Genomic DNA, 16,981 nt, shown 5'->3' with positions numbered 1-16,981 from the left:
AAGCGTCATAACCTCGGAACGTCGTAAGCCGGACCCGTCAAACCGGGACTGCCTGTATGTATATATATCTATATATATATATATATATATATATATATATATATATATATATATATATATATATATATATATATATATATATATAGATAGATATATATATATATATATATATATATATATATATATATATATATATATATATATATATATATAATATATATATATATATATATATATATATATATATATATATATATATATATATATATATATATATATATATATATATATATATATATATATATATATATATATACTGTATCTATTCCATCAGAATCTCTCTCTCATAATTATATATATATATATATATATATATATATATATATATATATATATATATATATATATATATATATATATATATATATATATATATATATATATATATATATATATATATATATATATATTATATATATATATATATATATATATATATTATATATATATATATATATATATATATATATATATATATATATATATATATATATATTATATATATATATATATATATATATATATATATATATATATATATATATATATATATATATATATATATATATATATATATATATATTATGTATATATATATATATATATATATATATATATATATATATATATATATATATATATATATATATATATATACATATTTATATACATATGTATATGTATATATATATATATACACACCCACATTACATATACACATAATCCTTCAATCATCCATATTAATAGAGCCAAGGTCCTGTCAGATAATGACGAAATCCAGATAATGGCGAGTAAAAAAATCTATGGGTGTTCAAAGACAACTCTGTATTCTTTCTCATCTAACCTTGTCAACACCGCATAGCCGTAAACAATGAATATGCTTATAAACAACAATCTCATACTTTAAACTGACAACTTTATCCAAAAAGCAATTATCTATTCCATTTTCTCATATTTGCATAATATATACAGTTGACCCTCATTAAGATGGACTATTAGGGGGGCCAAAGTGTCCGTCTTAGCTGACAGTCCGGTTTAACCGGCAATATCTATATATAAACCTATAAATATACTGTATTTCATTATTTTTATAGAGTATGAATAATACACCAATGTACGTTTGAATTAAAGCTTATGGTAGATGAAAAACAGAAGAATAAAACATGATAAAATTATAGAATTCAGCCTCATATGTAGAAGCCTAAGCCGAAACATGAACGCATAACTATTAAGTAAAAAGAAGTGGAGTCTCTAAAATGAAGAGCAAGATAATGAAATTTAGATTACAGGTACACAATCCTTTACCCGAAATCCTCGGGGCCAGATGTGTTTCGGTTTTTTAAATTTTTCGTGTTTCAGAACTGTGGGGTTGGGAACATAATCAAACATCACTATTGCAGCAAAAACATCTTTTCCCTTTTTTCATGTTTTTTTCATTACAGTTATTTATTCATTATAGTTTACTATTATTTATATTAATATAGTGTTAAATGAATGTGAGATAAACGTTCTGTAAAACGCAAAAATATACATGATCAAATTAATTGTAATTCAACATGTGAATTTTAACGATAAGTAAAGATTATAAAACACATTTCATCATATCGATCTTGGAGAGGGTTGTTTATTGTTACTAATGTCATCATCAGTTTGCAGTTGTAAATCTCAGGGCGGTCTGGGAATAGGATTCACAAGTGATGACACATCACCACGACAGACTGCTGTGGGATTTTTCATACCACTGTATTAAAGTTAAAATTATTGTTGAAGTCTTGTTTTCATGAAGAAACAATTATATAAAGCAAATAATTGAGTACTTTTTGCCATCAGCAGTCAAATAATCACGATCACGGCAGCGTTCATACTTAAGGCTGTCACAACGTATGTCTATAAATAGAGCAGAAGTAGACAGTTGTCACTGGCTAGCAGATCTCCATGGCAACCAGCCAGCCAACCAGGTTTTAGCTTTATTCTGTCTGAGAAAGAACGTTTTGCAGCTGATGATGACATAAGTGAGTGTGTTTTGAATACAATAAGTAGTTTTTAATAATGTATGTATTTTACTGATTGCATGAAGAATAGAATGAATTCCTTCTTATTACTTTGAGTGCAAAATTGTTAGTTCAGATATTCTTCAGCAATATTTTTTTTTTTTGCTTCAGAAGATATTACTAACACTGCATTGACTTAACTTTAAAACAAAATTCTTCTCTTTAATCTCTCGAGGATAGAATTATGCTGCATAGAGGGAACTGGCAATTTCCTCTCTCTCATGTCATTTGCCACGTAAACACAAGTATTGTTCAGTAACTCAGCTTTTGTCTTCGTTAAGTCTACCTTTGTCATGTCTTTTCTTTCCTAAAAAACATACAAAGCATCGTACTGTGGCTACCAGTTATGCAGCAGATAGGTAAACCTGTTAATGCGCAGTGACTGGATACAATAATTCCTACCGTTCCAGATAATAGCGTTTATTAATGATGGTATGTACTGTGCGCAAGTTAAACTGGTTACAAGGTAAAAGCATTTCAGTTTAGTACAGTATAAATACAGAACAGTATACAGTATATAAAATAAAAATATAAATGAAAAGTTTTTATTTACCCTCGGTAAATAAAAAGGAAAACGGTACTCGGCGAGCCGAGGAAGAGTAACTATTTTAAATCATGGTCGAACGGTACGTATTTTAAACTGACTGGCCCTCTTCAGTGTCCGTCTTACCTGATATCCAGATTAACAGGGTCCAGCTTAACGAGGGTCGACTGTATGTATTTATGTATGTATGTATGTATGTATGTGTGTGTGTGTATGTATGTATATACAGGTATTGCCCTACTTATGATGGGGTTAGGTTCTAAAAAACCGATTGTTTGATGAAAAAATCATATCTCGAATATGGCCTAGCCTACACTAGGGTAATCAGTACCATTTATACATATGATAGCCTAGCCTACACTACACAGTACTGTATACTCTCTACATATACGGTATAGTAATTATTAATGTCAGCTAATTCTGCAGGTTCAATGCAGATTGACTTATGATAATTCAGTATAAAGAGAAATTGAATAACAAACAAGGCTTGGCCTACGCTTTGGTATATCATATACGGTAGCCTAGCCTACATTATACTGTACTCTATTTTCACATATTAACACCGTATTATACAAACATCAAAATAACGAATGTGCATCTTTTCCATGGATCTTTTAAAAAGTTATGCTTTACTACACTGTATCCAGTTGTATATATTCTCATATTGCTTTTGCATTATAAATTTCAATCATAGCAATCAAATGTTTTGGTTTAGAAATCAATCACGCGATGTTTATTTCGCCGCAGTTAACTCAGTTCGGAGCATTTTTCTTGCTTCTAGTTAGCGTAAATGAATCTCTAGATACTTTATTTATATGGGACAAGGATATTTTTCATTATACAAAGTGTTTTTAAGTCAAAATATAACTTAAATATCTCTTGTGACATTAATTTAGCAATTTTTTTCATTAATAGATGACGTTGGTGGCTGGTGGTTTGGGGGCATGTTTGTTTTGTGTAAAAAAAAAAATAAGATTCCGTTCGCTATTTTCTCTTGATTTCATCATCATACTACAAGCTTTACGCATATATCTTTTATCGGCGTGAAAACAGCAGTAATATGTGTTCTTTCATGCCCAGTAGTTTTTATTGAAATACTCTCTCCAATTTTATCTATGGTCGAGTTTTATCCATGTTGCCAATGCACGATAATTTAGTCATTAGCAGCTTGAACATTGTTTTCTCAGCTTCAGCTACAACTTGCAGCTTAAATTTACTTAGCAGTATTTTTCTTTGCCGATCTTTTCTCCAAAGCGGATAAGGGTATAATGTAAAAATATATCAGTCCTATTGTACTTAACGTCATTTTTAACATAACTACGGTAATTGTTTAACTGTACGATGGTTGAAATACAAGCAAAACAGTTATTATCCGATTTGGTTATTAGCAAAATAACAGTTTCTCGTTCAGTTGTTTAAGGCTGTACACATTTTTGCAAGAGTATAAGGTCATTAACAATACTTTTTTCATTCTCTTACTTTTTTAACTAGAAGATGGAATAAAGAGATGGAGGAAAAGAAGTTGGTCTATTGTAAGTTGGTTTCTCTTGCTGCCTGATTGTACGCTGTTGCCTGCACCCATGCAAAATTTAAAAATATTTTCTAAATATTGTCGCATCGGTATTGATTGCTAAACCCATTGTAAACTCAAACTATACTATCGTAAGACGAATTATTGTAACTCCATAACTTGAGTATACTACCTGTATATATATATATATATATATGTATATATATATATATATATATATATATTATATATATATATATTTTTTTTTTTAATGCAGATGACCTAAGTTAACAGGAAGATCTAAAGAAGAGGTCACAAAAATATTTAAAAGGTAGAAGAATGGAATGGAGAAGAGGACTGAAATGATCCAAGCAAAACACACCTTATGGTGATTGGAAAGGAAGTACAATCAGGAAAGAAGTCAAATGACTGTCGTGGTCTAGGGGTGAGCTCTAAACTGTGCACTGAATGTAACTGACAGTTTCACAAGAGATACTAAGGTTTGCAAAATATACAATACAAGAACAAATGGGGAAGAGAAGAAAGTGGATAAACATACTGTGAGATATAGGCAGGTCTTCACAGATGCAGTGCATTAACCGTTGCCTTAGGAACACACTGGACTGTGAAACCTAAGTTGAGAGGGCATTAAGATAAAGATTAGCTGCAGCATGGATGAATAGAGAGAGAGAGCTAAAACACTGGTAAATAAAAATGTCCCATTACTAGAGAGCTAAGCTTTATGATTGATATTCCTGTATAACTCTATGCTGCAAAAACATGAATACTGACAAAGAAAATGGAAAAAATTCTGTAATGGTGTAAATATAGAGGGTTAACATTCACAGCCAGAGTAAGGTAGAGAGATCATACTGAGATAGATGATGTGGCAATGAGATGTGACGTTCCGAGGCCAGAAAACAGATGGATATCTCCAAGATTGAAATAGTTTGGTTGTGTGACATGTGATAAGGAGCAGTTCATCTGAAAAGCTACAAAAGTAGCAGGACAAAGACCAGGAGAGGGCTAACAAATTCATTAATAAAGGGATAGATAGAAGATTAGATATGAATTCTGGAAGAAAGAACATATGCCAGAGGAGAACTGAAAAAAACCAATTCATCTCTAACCCCATGAAGGAAAACCTGACATAGAAATGTTTATGATGATACATACACACACACACACATAAGAGTACAGCATAAGCAATATGCAATCCTTCTATACTGAAGGACAAAATTCTGAAGTCTCCAAAACCACTGAACCACTTTCCTTATGGATCTGGGTGATTTACACATGTGCAAGTAATAATTTTTGCAAATAAGTCTTCCATCTATTTCCTTCATAACTGTATGAAAATGTCATCAGTTACTGATAATCATATTTAAGATAATTAAGAAAGACATGTCGCAACGTGGCTTTAAAACAGTTTTAAGTCTTGCTTTAAAATATAGACAGTATATAAAGTCTACAACAAAAAAAAAATCTTACTGTAAATTCTTAATATTTTCTGATTTTAGCAATTAATTCACCTTCTAATCCTTGCTTCTACCACTTTATACTAATGAAAATATGAATACAGTATATTTTTGCAACCCATTTTGGACAAAATTACAGTACTGTACTTGCATTTAACAAACATAGGATGTATGTAAATAATTATTCAAAATAATTATCAAAAATTAATAAATACCTTAGCATTAAAAACATAAAGACATCTGACAATTCCAAGTCTAAAGGAATAAAACGCATATGTACTATTACTATTAAATAGTTTAATCTAAACATTTACCTGGTTCTCACGTAATTACTTGCAGCCTGGAGTAAATGTCATAATTTAATGTGCCACAATGACTGAAACTACCATACAATTCTCAAAATTACATATTCATTCAATAATGTGATAATTACACACCCATGATGAACAATGTAATTATGATTCTTCTTAGTTCTCTTTTAGGTAAAGACGTGGTAAAGCTACTTCATTCAATGATTTCTTATTTCAGAAAAACAATTTATAGCTCTGGACAAAGAAATAGCAAACAAGATTAAATATAAAACTACTGAGTCAGAATATTAAGTATTCCAAATTTAATTATAGATAAATAGAAGCATATGTGAACATAAGGCAGAAGAGATAATTCAGGCGTCCATAAAGAAATCCAAACTCAATCTAATAACTGAATAAAAAATTAAACGACTAGCAATAAAATTGCAAAACTAACTCTTCATACCTTACTTCTATATGTTTGTATTGTTTGTAAATTTCAATTATGAAAAAAGACTCATAATTGCAAGGAACATTTACACTTAAGCCTATTTTCAACAGGATTCAGCACCTTTTTGGCATTCACTACATCTTTCTCTGACATACCAAATGCTTTCTGCCATATTTTTCTAAACCAGAGAAACTGATCCCAGTTTGCCTTCAAAATAAACAATAGAAAAGTTCTAGATCAGTTTTAACAACTGTATAATTTCTGCATCAATACACCACTGGCATTTTTAAAAAGCAGTACAAGCATTTACCATATATTAATATTTAAAAAAAGGATTAAACACACACTTAAACTTAGAACAAAGTGAGAATTAAGTGCTTAATAATAACTGATCATCAGCTTAAATTTAAATAGGGTATATAAAGATGTAAGAAGATAAAACATAGTATATAAGCAGCAGCAACAGACAATAGCAACAGTACCAGTAAATGTAGTAAAATCCACTGTAGTGAAAGAAGCATTCCTTACCATATTGGATATTAAAGTTATTTTCAAACATGGTGAAGTGGGATAAAAACTGATCTACTGTACATACCTGGAAATTTATTCAAATTCACATGAAATTCACATTATCATTTCTCAAAAATAACATATCAAAAACAATAAAGTAAATATACCAATGCTGAAGGGTCTGATATGATTCAAACACTACAGTGCAAGCATGGATTCAAGAGGTAGGGTATCAGTAAATGGTAAAAAAAAAAAAAATTAACCTGGTCCCAACACAGCAACAAAGTTTTACACACACACTGACTGGTCTTCCTTTTAAACTCCAGTGAAAACACTCATGTGAAACCTAGCATGTTTTACCCTACAGAGCAGAAATTACCCAATTTCCTTGAAGAGGCATACCATAAAACTCTTCTGCATTTTTGGTATAATTTTGCCAATACCTAAGTAACATGAAAAAATGCACCTCTGATAAATTTGTAATTTCTTTATACAACACACAGTATTTACAGTAAATTAAAAAGTATGATGTACTATGGAATAATATCATTAAAAAGAGAAAAGGAAAGCAAGAATACTTCCATATTCTACACTAAACAAAAATTAAATGCTGCCAATGCAGTTTATCAAATAAATGACAAAAATATTTTGATTAATAAAAAATCCTGCATAATCCCCCCTCACAAAAGCAACAGTATGATTAAAAAACATTAAAATGATCTGGTACAAACATTTGAGCACTAGCCGTTACCTAAAAATTCTATGTCTCTATCCTTAAGTCACTACTTAATTAGCATTGAATTTATGCCTAACCATGAAGGCTGAACAGCATTCAAGATGCATCATCATTAGAGGTAGCAGTGTTGGTCATATGCTGAAAGAAAATTCGAGCCAAGGTCAGCTTTGAATATTTTCTGTACTCAAAACAGCAAATAAGTTTCAAACTAGCAATATAATTGATGTTAAAACACATCACATAACCTTTCCACATTCTGCAAAAAAACAACATATATATATATATATATATATATATATATATATATATATATATATATATATATATATATATATATATATATATATATATATATATATATATATATATATATATATATATATATATATATATATATGTATGTATATATATAATTATATATATATATAAAATCTATCAGTCTTTTCTTCCAAACATGTGACACAACAACTCTTCACTACCATACGATTGGGAGATTCCGATAAGATTCCTCTTACTAAGAAATTACATTTCCCAAACACAAACACCACTGTTGCATTGTAAAAAATAATTATAAAAACTATCTGCAGATCATTTGTCTAGACAATGTAGATAAAATTTTTGTTTTTTTTTTTGCACTATTTTATAAAAATGTGGATAGAACAAAGTTCAAACCTTTTCTTCATAAACCAACTGACTGATTTCTCAATGTCTATTTGGAACTGGAATCTTTCTTTACATGGTTTCTAATCCCCTGCTGTCGATGAATTCAATAAGAGCCTTGTACACAAATTCATACTGTGCCTGAAAATGAAAATATGCAGATATAATAATATGCAGATATAATAGTGTTTAAAAATTATTGCAAGGCAACCAATCTGCCAATAAAGTTTCTATATGATGGGAAATATCAATTGAGGAGAAAATGACCTCCCTCAAAACAAAACAAGTATGCTGTCCTTGAAAAGCTTTACTTCTATTATGACGTTCACAAAAGCTTCTGGAATAGTACTGTACCCATGTATACATTTTTCTTAAAAGGGTCTATAAAAGAATTACCCTCAACACTTCGGCAAATACACATTGGCCCCTGTCTCGGTGGAAAATAAGAGGTTTTACAGAAGCAATATTTACAAAAGGAAAAAATGTGTTTAGAGTGAACCAGTTTGGATTTATGAAAGTATTCTGTCCAGATTTATTTTCCCCCTGGAGACCTCTTGATAGGATATGGATTTCAGCTCTATTATCTGGACCTTAGATCACAAGCCTAACCTGGGATTTGTTTCAAGAAAAGAAACAAAATGTTTGTATGGACATAAACAGTCCACAAATTTTCCCCAACAATTATGTCTGAAAACTTTACCTGCTTGCCAGGTAAGTCATACTTGGCAATCTATCATAAGTTGAGTACATATTATTTAAGGTGACATGCATCTGCCATTATACTGATAACTGACCCGTTTCCCGTCTGTCTTTTTGGAACTGCTTTTACCATATAATTATAGCAACTGGTATCCATTCTGTAAGTTACCCAAAGGTCCAGGTCCTTTATATACATTTTGAAGAGCAAAGGACCTAACACTTGTGACATTTTGCCGATACATTTTTTTAACTATGGAACTGAAACTTCCATTGTTGTTTTTTCTCATTCTAAAGAATATATCCAAGCATTTTTACTTATCATGAAGAAAACTTGTTTTTCCACATATAAATTAGTGTTATTACATAACTTTTTCTTGTTTTTGAAATCTTTCTTCTCCATTATTTGTCAATCAATTTGAAAACCAGCAAAAAGTTTAATTATATCAAATAAAACTAAAATTTTCCAGTAAAGTTTTGTTTACCTTTAAAAGAGTGTAACAAAAAATATATACAAATTAGTTTAAATATATAAAGAAAATATACAAATAAAAATTATGTTATTAAACCATTTTACTCCCACATAACCACTAATTATATTGTTTTTCAAATTATTTAAATTCATTCATAAATAATGGAGTTTTAGGGATTTGAATGCATAAAACTGTCCTGAGCAAACTCAATTTTATGAACGTTTTTCTTAGCAAAGTGTTAACAGACTATACTGTCAATATCTCAAGTGTTACTCAAGTTTGAAGGGTCTCAAAACTTTTGAAATACTGTGCATGTATACGGCGAAAGACATAATATATGATATATGAAACAAAAGATAATAAAAAAGTGAATGTCTGAAGAATAAAGGTACAAGTAGACTGTAAGCTTTGAGCCATGGAATTTTCAGCATCTACCTGCACTTGCAATTTTATTTCCTATTAGAATACTAAAAATACTGGTTTTATCTTATGTCTGGAAACAGCTCAGACCATCAACTATGACAACATGTGAAAACTCAGTTAAGCCAACATAGTTGTAAACAGGCATTTTTGGAAATTGCCAATAAAAATTTGATCATTACACCTGACGGGCCAGTAATTGAATTTGGAAATACAGTACCATATAATCTGTTACTCTAGATAGGTGTCTGCCACCCCTAGAATCCATTATTAGCACAATATCATAACCCTAGTTGTTTTCTGATCAGTATACTGTATACTGTAGAGGAAAGATAAAGGTTATGTTGCATGTTTGATGTTTAGGTTTTAACCTTTTACGTGGTATTAAAAAAATAATAGACTTTCAAAAAGGATGTGTCTGCAGAGTTTTGGGTGCATGAGCGATGATATGTCCTGGAAATCTTGGATAGTGGATATCACAATTGCATGCTGTGTGTAATGTGTGCTAGAGACAGTTCATCAATTCAGTTCAAGAGGAAATGAAAATTCCATTCCTGACCACCAGAAGGTATGGATATATACACATTTGTACAAAAGTGTTCTGATTTCAAGGCACATGAGCAAGCCAATTCAATTGAATATTGTATATGAAAATATTTTGTAAGCACATGGCCATTTGAAAGTTCCCACAATTTGTGAATCCAGGATGGGCAACTGCAATAATCCCTACTAATTTCAAGAGTTTAATCTGTAAAATACCCAAAAGTATGTCAGGTATAATGACACCAAGAAGCAATAAGAGAACAGCTCTTAACCTTTCCAACAGCACAACACATCAGTATCAGTGTGTCAAATTAGGTTAAGTGCTTCAAGCAGTAGTTCTCAAATAGCAGCAAGTCGAGTCACCTGTCTGAGGTACAGTATTTATCTCTTTAGAGGTTATCAGGCTGACACTTCACACTGTCACTTTAGATGCACTATCATTTTAGATTTATAACTGTCTAATAACCCTTGCAGTTTGTGTATGATCAATAAACAGTCTCCGAAGCAAAAATCACAGGGTCAACTTATAAGAGTTACTCACCTTAATATGGAGGACTAAACACTTATAAAAGGACAAATACTGATACTGTTTAAGAGAGGAAATGAAAAAACCCCAGTTATACTGGTCATCCAAACGAGAGCCATGAAAATTTATGCATCTCTTGACATGTGGTTGTGACAACTGATATCAGCATCAAATTTAACCCCGCTACACAATATCCATCCTACCTACATGAACCAAAACATGCAATAATCATTCATATGCAAGGTGTATCCCAAAAGTAATGAAACTAAATTTTTAATCCTTGGTGGGCGTGTTCTGTAACCCAATCAGGAAGTGGGGTGGGTAGGTAGGGATATGGAGAAGACATTGTAATTACTGTCAGTTGAATACAGGTATGAACAATTAGACGAAGTAGGTGTGTTAAGAAGTGCTGCTGTGTCTGGCAGTCTCATTTCAATCCAAATGCAGCCATCTATTGAACAACGTTGTGCTATTAAATTTTGTGCTTTACTTGGGAAATCCTTCCCAGAAATGGCTGAAATGATTAATTCTGCATACGGACACCATGCACCGTCAAGGACACAAATCTACAGCGGGCATAAGGCCTTCAAGGATGGCCATGAAAATGTTGAAGATGAACCATGATCTGGGCACCCTTCATCATCAAGAACAGATGAAAATTTTGCCTGTGTGAAGGCTGTCCTGGACACTAACAGGTGAATGAACATCAGATTCATTTCTGATGAAGTATGAATACCAAACACAGTCGTCCATTGAATTGTTACCAAGGATTTGAACATGAGGAAGATTTGTGCCAAACTTGTGCCCAAGAACTTGACTGAAGAATGGAAAGAAACTCATCTTTCCATATTTTAAATCATTTCATCTACTGACCCAAACATGTTCAATAGACTGATTACTTCGTGACAAATCATGGGTGTTCAAGTACGATCCCAAAACAAAACGTCAAAGTTGTAAGTGGCACACTCCAGCATCACCCAAACCAAAGAAAGCACATGACCAAATCTCGAGTGAAATCAATGTTGATTGTGTTTTTCAATGCAAAAGGGGTCATCCAGAAAGTCTGTACCACAAAAGACCATTGTTAAGCAAACCTTTTACAAGAAGTTCTGGAACATTTGAGAAAAAAAGAGTTTTGCAGGTTCACCCTGAGATTGCCACTTCTTGGATCCTTCACCACGACAATGCACCATGTCACACCGCCTTGTCTATCAACAAATTTTTGACCAAGAAATCCATTGCAACACTTCCACACCCAGCTTACAGCCCAGATCTGGCCCCCTGTGACTTTTATTTTCCCAAAACTGAAATCTCAACTCAAAGGGACTCATTTTGGGGGCTTAGAGAACATTCAAAGAGCTGTGACTACCAGTCTTAACAACATTTCGGAAAATGACTTCCAGCACTGCTACGAAAAATGGAAAAATCTCTGGAACCGCTGTATTAATTCTAGGAGATGTTATTTTGAGGGAGACAATGTTCCTTTGTAAAATTTTTCAATATAAACATACTTTGTGAATTTAGTTTCATTACTTTTGGGACACACCTTGTATGTCAAAGCTTTACAAATAGAATATTTCAATAATAAAATCACTTGTGATGAAAAATTTGACAAACTATAGAGTTAAAGACAATTAATGTTAAGTACTGCCATAATCTAATAAAAAATTTTTCCTGTAACCTTCCCGGAGCATGCATCAAAGGTAACTGGATGATAATCAGCAGATATTATTTAACTTCCTGGTTTATAAAAAAAAATTGAGTAGTACAGAAATATCACCTTCAAAACTTACACTAGAAGTTCAATAATTACACTACAGTACAGAACTGAAAACAACTGGACAATAGCTCGATGGTCAAGAACTAAATTTTCTTCTACAAAATAAATACACCATTATCAACCAACACATCATTTACAATTTTAAAATCCACAGTATGAAAAATAACTGGAGGATTTCTTAAGAAAACAACAAATGGGATCAGTTTACAAGTATATAACTTTAAAATACCCAAGACTAAATCACAGACTTGTTCCATATCAAATATGACTTTATTTGAAATCTGAATAAATATCAACTTACAAAATCTTGTAACTGGAACTGTCTCAAGGCTCTCAGCCTCCTTGCAGTCTGAAATATGTCTACCCGCCCCTCTCGTCGAAGCTGCCGTAAGCAATTATTAAGGCAGCAGTAAACGCTGGATCGATCTCCACCACCACTGAAAAAAAAAACAAATATACAGTACAATTAAAATTTGAAACAATTTTTCAATTTTTTAAAGCAAGTATCCTATAATACAATAATTACCACTAAATATAGCATACTTCCTCTCATAAGGCACACTTTCACCCCAAAAAATTCAGTGAAAACTCACCCTGCACCTAATACCCCAATGGTTAGGTTTGGGTAACCTAACCAGTGTTGCCACACAGTGAAATCTCTCCTGTATTTGCATTTATAGAGCCAAGGCAATGACAGATAATAGAAAATTCAAGATATGGTAAAAAAAACACTCTATAGATGTAAATGACAACTTCATACACTTACTCCCCCTCCCTTGTCAAGACTGCTTAACTACAATTGTTAAATATGCTTATAAAAAACAACCAATCATGCTCTTAAATTGAAAAGTTGATGCAAAAGCCAATTTTCCATCTTATTAGCCCTGTTTGTAACAAAATATACTACAGTATATAAATACACATTTTTTTACAAAAAAAAAAAAAAAAGCAAAACCCCTTTTTCCTATCTCATACAAAAACAGGTTTTGACGTAGGAAAACCTATTTTTGGTAGTCTCTGTTGAGTCCTCAAGGAGTTAACCGCCCATGGTGTGTCAGCACTCCACGGTGACTAGACTAGTATCAAAGAAATATTTTTCTAGCCTGGTCTTGTGTCATAATGACATGTGATAAGAGTATAATGGACTCAAAGATAAGAGGGCACTTTCCCTTAAGCTGAACCCAGTTTTTCCTACATCAAAAAATGCAAGAAGTGACTATTGCACATGCGCGTCTACCATCTTGTTAACGACCAGGGCAGACAAAAGACCAGCTCCATTACTCTCTGCTGGTCAATGAAGGATGATCCCTTGCCCAAATCCCATGCCTTTTGTCAGGGAAGTGGGAGGGTTTTGAGGACTCAACAGTGACTACCAAAAATAGGTTTTACCTACATCAAAACCTGTTTTTTGATAGCATAGTCACTTGTTTCGTCCTCAAGGATCTTTATAAAAGAAATTGACAGGTGACAAAGGCTTAAGCTCTCAAAATTTTAATCCCAAAAAACCCAAAGAAAAAACATTTATGGTCCAAAGTCAAGCCACAAGCTTCAAGCCCCATTCCTTATTCTAAAAGACCTTTTGGGGTTTTGGTAACAAGAAACAAAACAAGAACTTGCATTTTCAGGGTGAAGTTCTATAGTGACTTACCTAAGTATGCTGGGTGTGGTTGCAGTCTTTTTTATTTTCCCCAGTAATAGTCAGCATACTCACCCATCAGGAAGACCCCTGGTTTTCTGCTGTAGAGACTATGTGGTCAGGACTAACCATACCACCTACTAATATGCAGCGTAGACAAATTTGTTCGAGCTCATAGCAGTAATGTTTTAAGAAAACTGTCTCTGACGCCCACCCTGTACTTTTGGAGACTTCTCCAAAAGAGACATTTCTGAAGAAGGCCAGCAGCGTACTTACTTTCCTAATGCCATGTGACCTAGGAAAGGAGTGTGGGTTTGCTTCTTTTAACCCTTAAACGCCTACTGGACGTACCATATGTCGACTAAAATTGTCTGTTAGGTGCCAAGTGGACGTATGGTACGTTGACTAAAAATGGTTTTTTTAAATATTCGCGGAAAAATAATTATAGGCCTAGTTTGCGAAAGGTTTTAAATCACGCGCCTTGAGGGATGCTGGGAGTTCACAGATCACGCTGTTGTTTTGTTTATAAGTGTCACCCAGACGCGCATGCGCAAATTTCTTCCTTCTCGCACCAGAAAGCATCAGCGGCGCATCGTCGGAGAGCGATATCTTGACGCATCCGTGTTTTGCAGAACTTAGGCGAGTGTTTGCATATTTGTGAGGCAACAGGACGTTTGCAGAGATGTCCCAACGTCGTCAGGACCGTGAAAGGCGCGTATTGCCTGTCGGTAGTGAGCGTGTGAGACGAGTTTTAGACTGGGATGCTGGAGAGGGACCAAGCAGCCAAGATGACCCAGCTTCTCAACGCCGTGTTGTGCGGCCACGTGTGACCAAAGGGGACCAAGGACAACATCCCGTGCCTTTTACGACCCCTAGGAAGCATCGGGGAGTCCTGAGGGGCATCCATAAGCATTTGGGAGGCCTCCAACAAAAGGACATTGACGTGTACTTGTTGGAGCTCGATCGAGAGCAGGTGGAAAGTCCTCATTTCGATGGCAGTTGGTCATCCAGTGATGAGGACATCACGCCTGATGTTAGTGATGATGAGTACTTGCCCCCAATGCCCGTATGGGAGCCACAGGAGGAAAGTGAGCTTGAATTTAGTGGTTTCAGTGCATATGAGGGAGAGTCTGAGGAGGAGGAGGAGGCCCCGATTGTGGCTGGTGGGGACGAGACAGAAAGTGATGGTGAAAGTGAGGGAGATGGGCCAGTGGGGAGGGTGGGAGTGCGAAGTCGTGCCCGCGCACGTGAGTGAGCACGGGCCCGTAGAAGGTCGCAACGTCGCGGCAGCTTGGGTGAAGGCCATTCGTCCGAAAGTGATGAGGGGTGGTTGGAGGACCCCACCCCACCTAACATGCACCCATTCACGGCAGCACCTGGACTGACTGTCCCTGTGCCTCTCACTACACTGGGGTTCATTCAGCTCTTCCTGACGCGGGAATTGCTGGAATACCTCATTGCAGAGACGGCAGATTACGCTCGGTACTGCCGTGAGGAACTGCAGACGATGTTGTCGTATCGCTGGCGGGGCTGCAACCTCACGGACATGGTGCATTTTTTGGGGTTCCACATTTTTTTTGGAATGATGCCTGCTGCCGATGTCAGGCAATATTGGAATGTGAATTTTTTTTTAAGTACGCCCAATGTGCCCGGCATTATGCCCCGTGATAATATCCTGGCGTTGGACAGGTATTTCAACGCCTTCAACCGAAGGGCCATACCCCAGAATAACCCCGACTGCCTCATCTTAGTCCACCCAGTGTTGGAGTACATTCGTGAACGGTGCCAGTTTCTCGTGGTTCCTTCCAAGAACCTTTCTTTGGATGAGGAGATGATGCCATACAAAGGGCATCTAAGTATAAAAGCGTACAACCCCAAGAAGCCAAAGAAATATGGTGTAAAGTTATTTTTATTACAGAATCCAACACTGGATACGTCGTGGACTTCTCGGTGTATTCTGGGGTCTTCTCCACGCTGCGTGACACTGTCTTGGTCTTGTGGATCGTTTCCGTAACCAGGGATACCACCTGTTTATGGATAATTATTATAACTTTCGGTATCCCTGGCCCAGGAACTGTATGAAGCAGGTGTGCACGTAAGTGGTACCCTTCGGTTGGTGCGTGGGGCCCCGAATGTCCTCAAGAGGTTCGCTAGCCAGCCGCAACATCTGGCAAGAGGAGAGACAGAGTGGCGGCGAAGAAGGAGAAGTCTTCGTCATCTGTTGGAAGGGGGGGTCCGACTCGTGCCCATGATTACGAGTCATGAGCCCATCCAAGAAGAGATCATTCAGCGGAAGAAGACACGTCGGCAGGGCCGAGTTACGTATGAGGAGTTTCGTGTCCAACGCCCTACTGTCATTGGGCACTACAACAGGCACATGGGAGGAGTTGATCTCTTTGATCAACTCATCCAGTATTATCCCTTCGCCAGGAGAACCAGGAGGTGGACACAGAAGCTCGTCAAATACCTCTTTCAGTTGGCCCTCCAGAATGCCTACATCCTTTACTGTGGATACAATTCTGACGTTCAGAGGTTGTCCCACATCCAGTATCTTGAGGTGGCTGGGAATGCCCTCATAAACTTTAATCCAGAGGAGTGGCCTTCCAACACCGGCCCC

General features: G+C 34.7%; 1 protein-coding gene across 2 annotated transcripts in view; it reads right to left on the bottom strand.

Moving 5' to 3' along the window:
- Nucleotides 1-16,981, bottom strand: part of Ptp69D (Protein tyrosine phosphatase 69D) — a 752,166-nt gene that overhangs the window by 3,320 nt on the left and 731,865 nt on the right. Inside the window, exons 25-26 of one of the 2 annotated variants that reach the window (XR_010849719.1) lie at nucleotides 13,030-13,165; nucleotides 8,303-8,431 (exon numbers count right to left, since the gene is read on the bottom strand). Coding sequence is in view for 1 of the 2 variants with exons in the window: in XM_067084316.1 (XP_066940417.1) it covers nucleotides 8,363-8,431; nucleotides 13,030-13,165 (205 nt within the window). In the remaining variant the exon portion in view is untranslated. Of the gene's footprint in view, nucleotides 1-8,245; nucleotides 8,432-13,029; nucleotides 13,166-16,981 lie in introns of those variants that run through there. The other variant, XM_067084316.1, reaches the window with a different exon arrangement.

Source organism: Macrobrachium rosenbergii, chromosome 41 (genome assembly GCF_040412425.1).
Source record: "Macrobrachium rosenbergii isolate ZJJX-2024 chromosome 41, ASM4041242v1, whole genome shotgun sequence".
In the NCBI taxonomy this organism is placed as follows: domain Eukaryota; kingdom Metazoa; phylum Arthropoda; class Malacostraca; order Decapoda; family Palaemonidae; genus Macrobrachium; species Macrobrachium rosenbergii.
The sequence above is the reverse complement of the archived record's forward strand: the minus strand, read 5'-3'. Positions and strand labels throughout refer to the sequence as shown.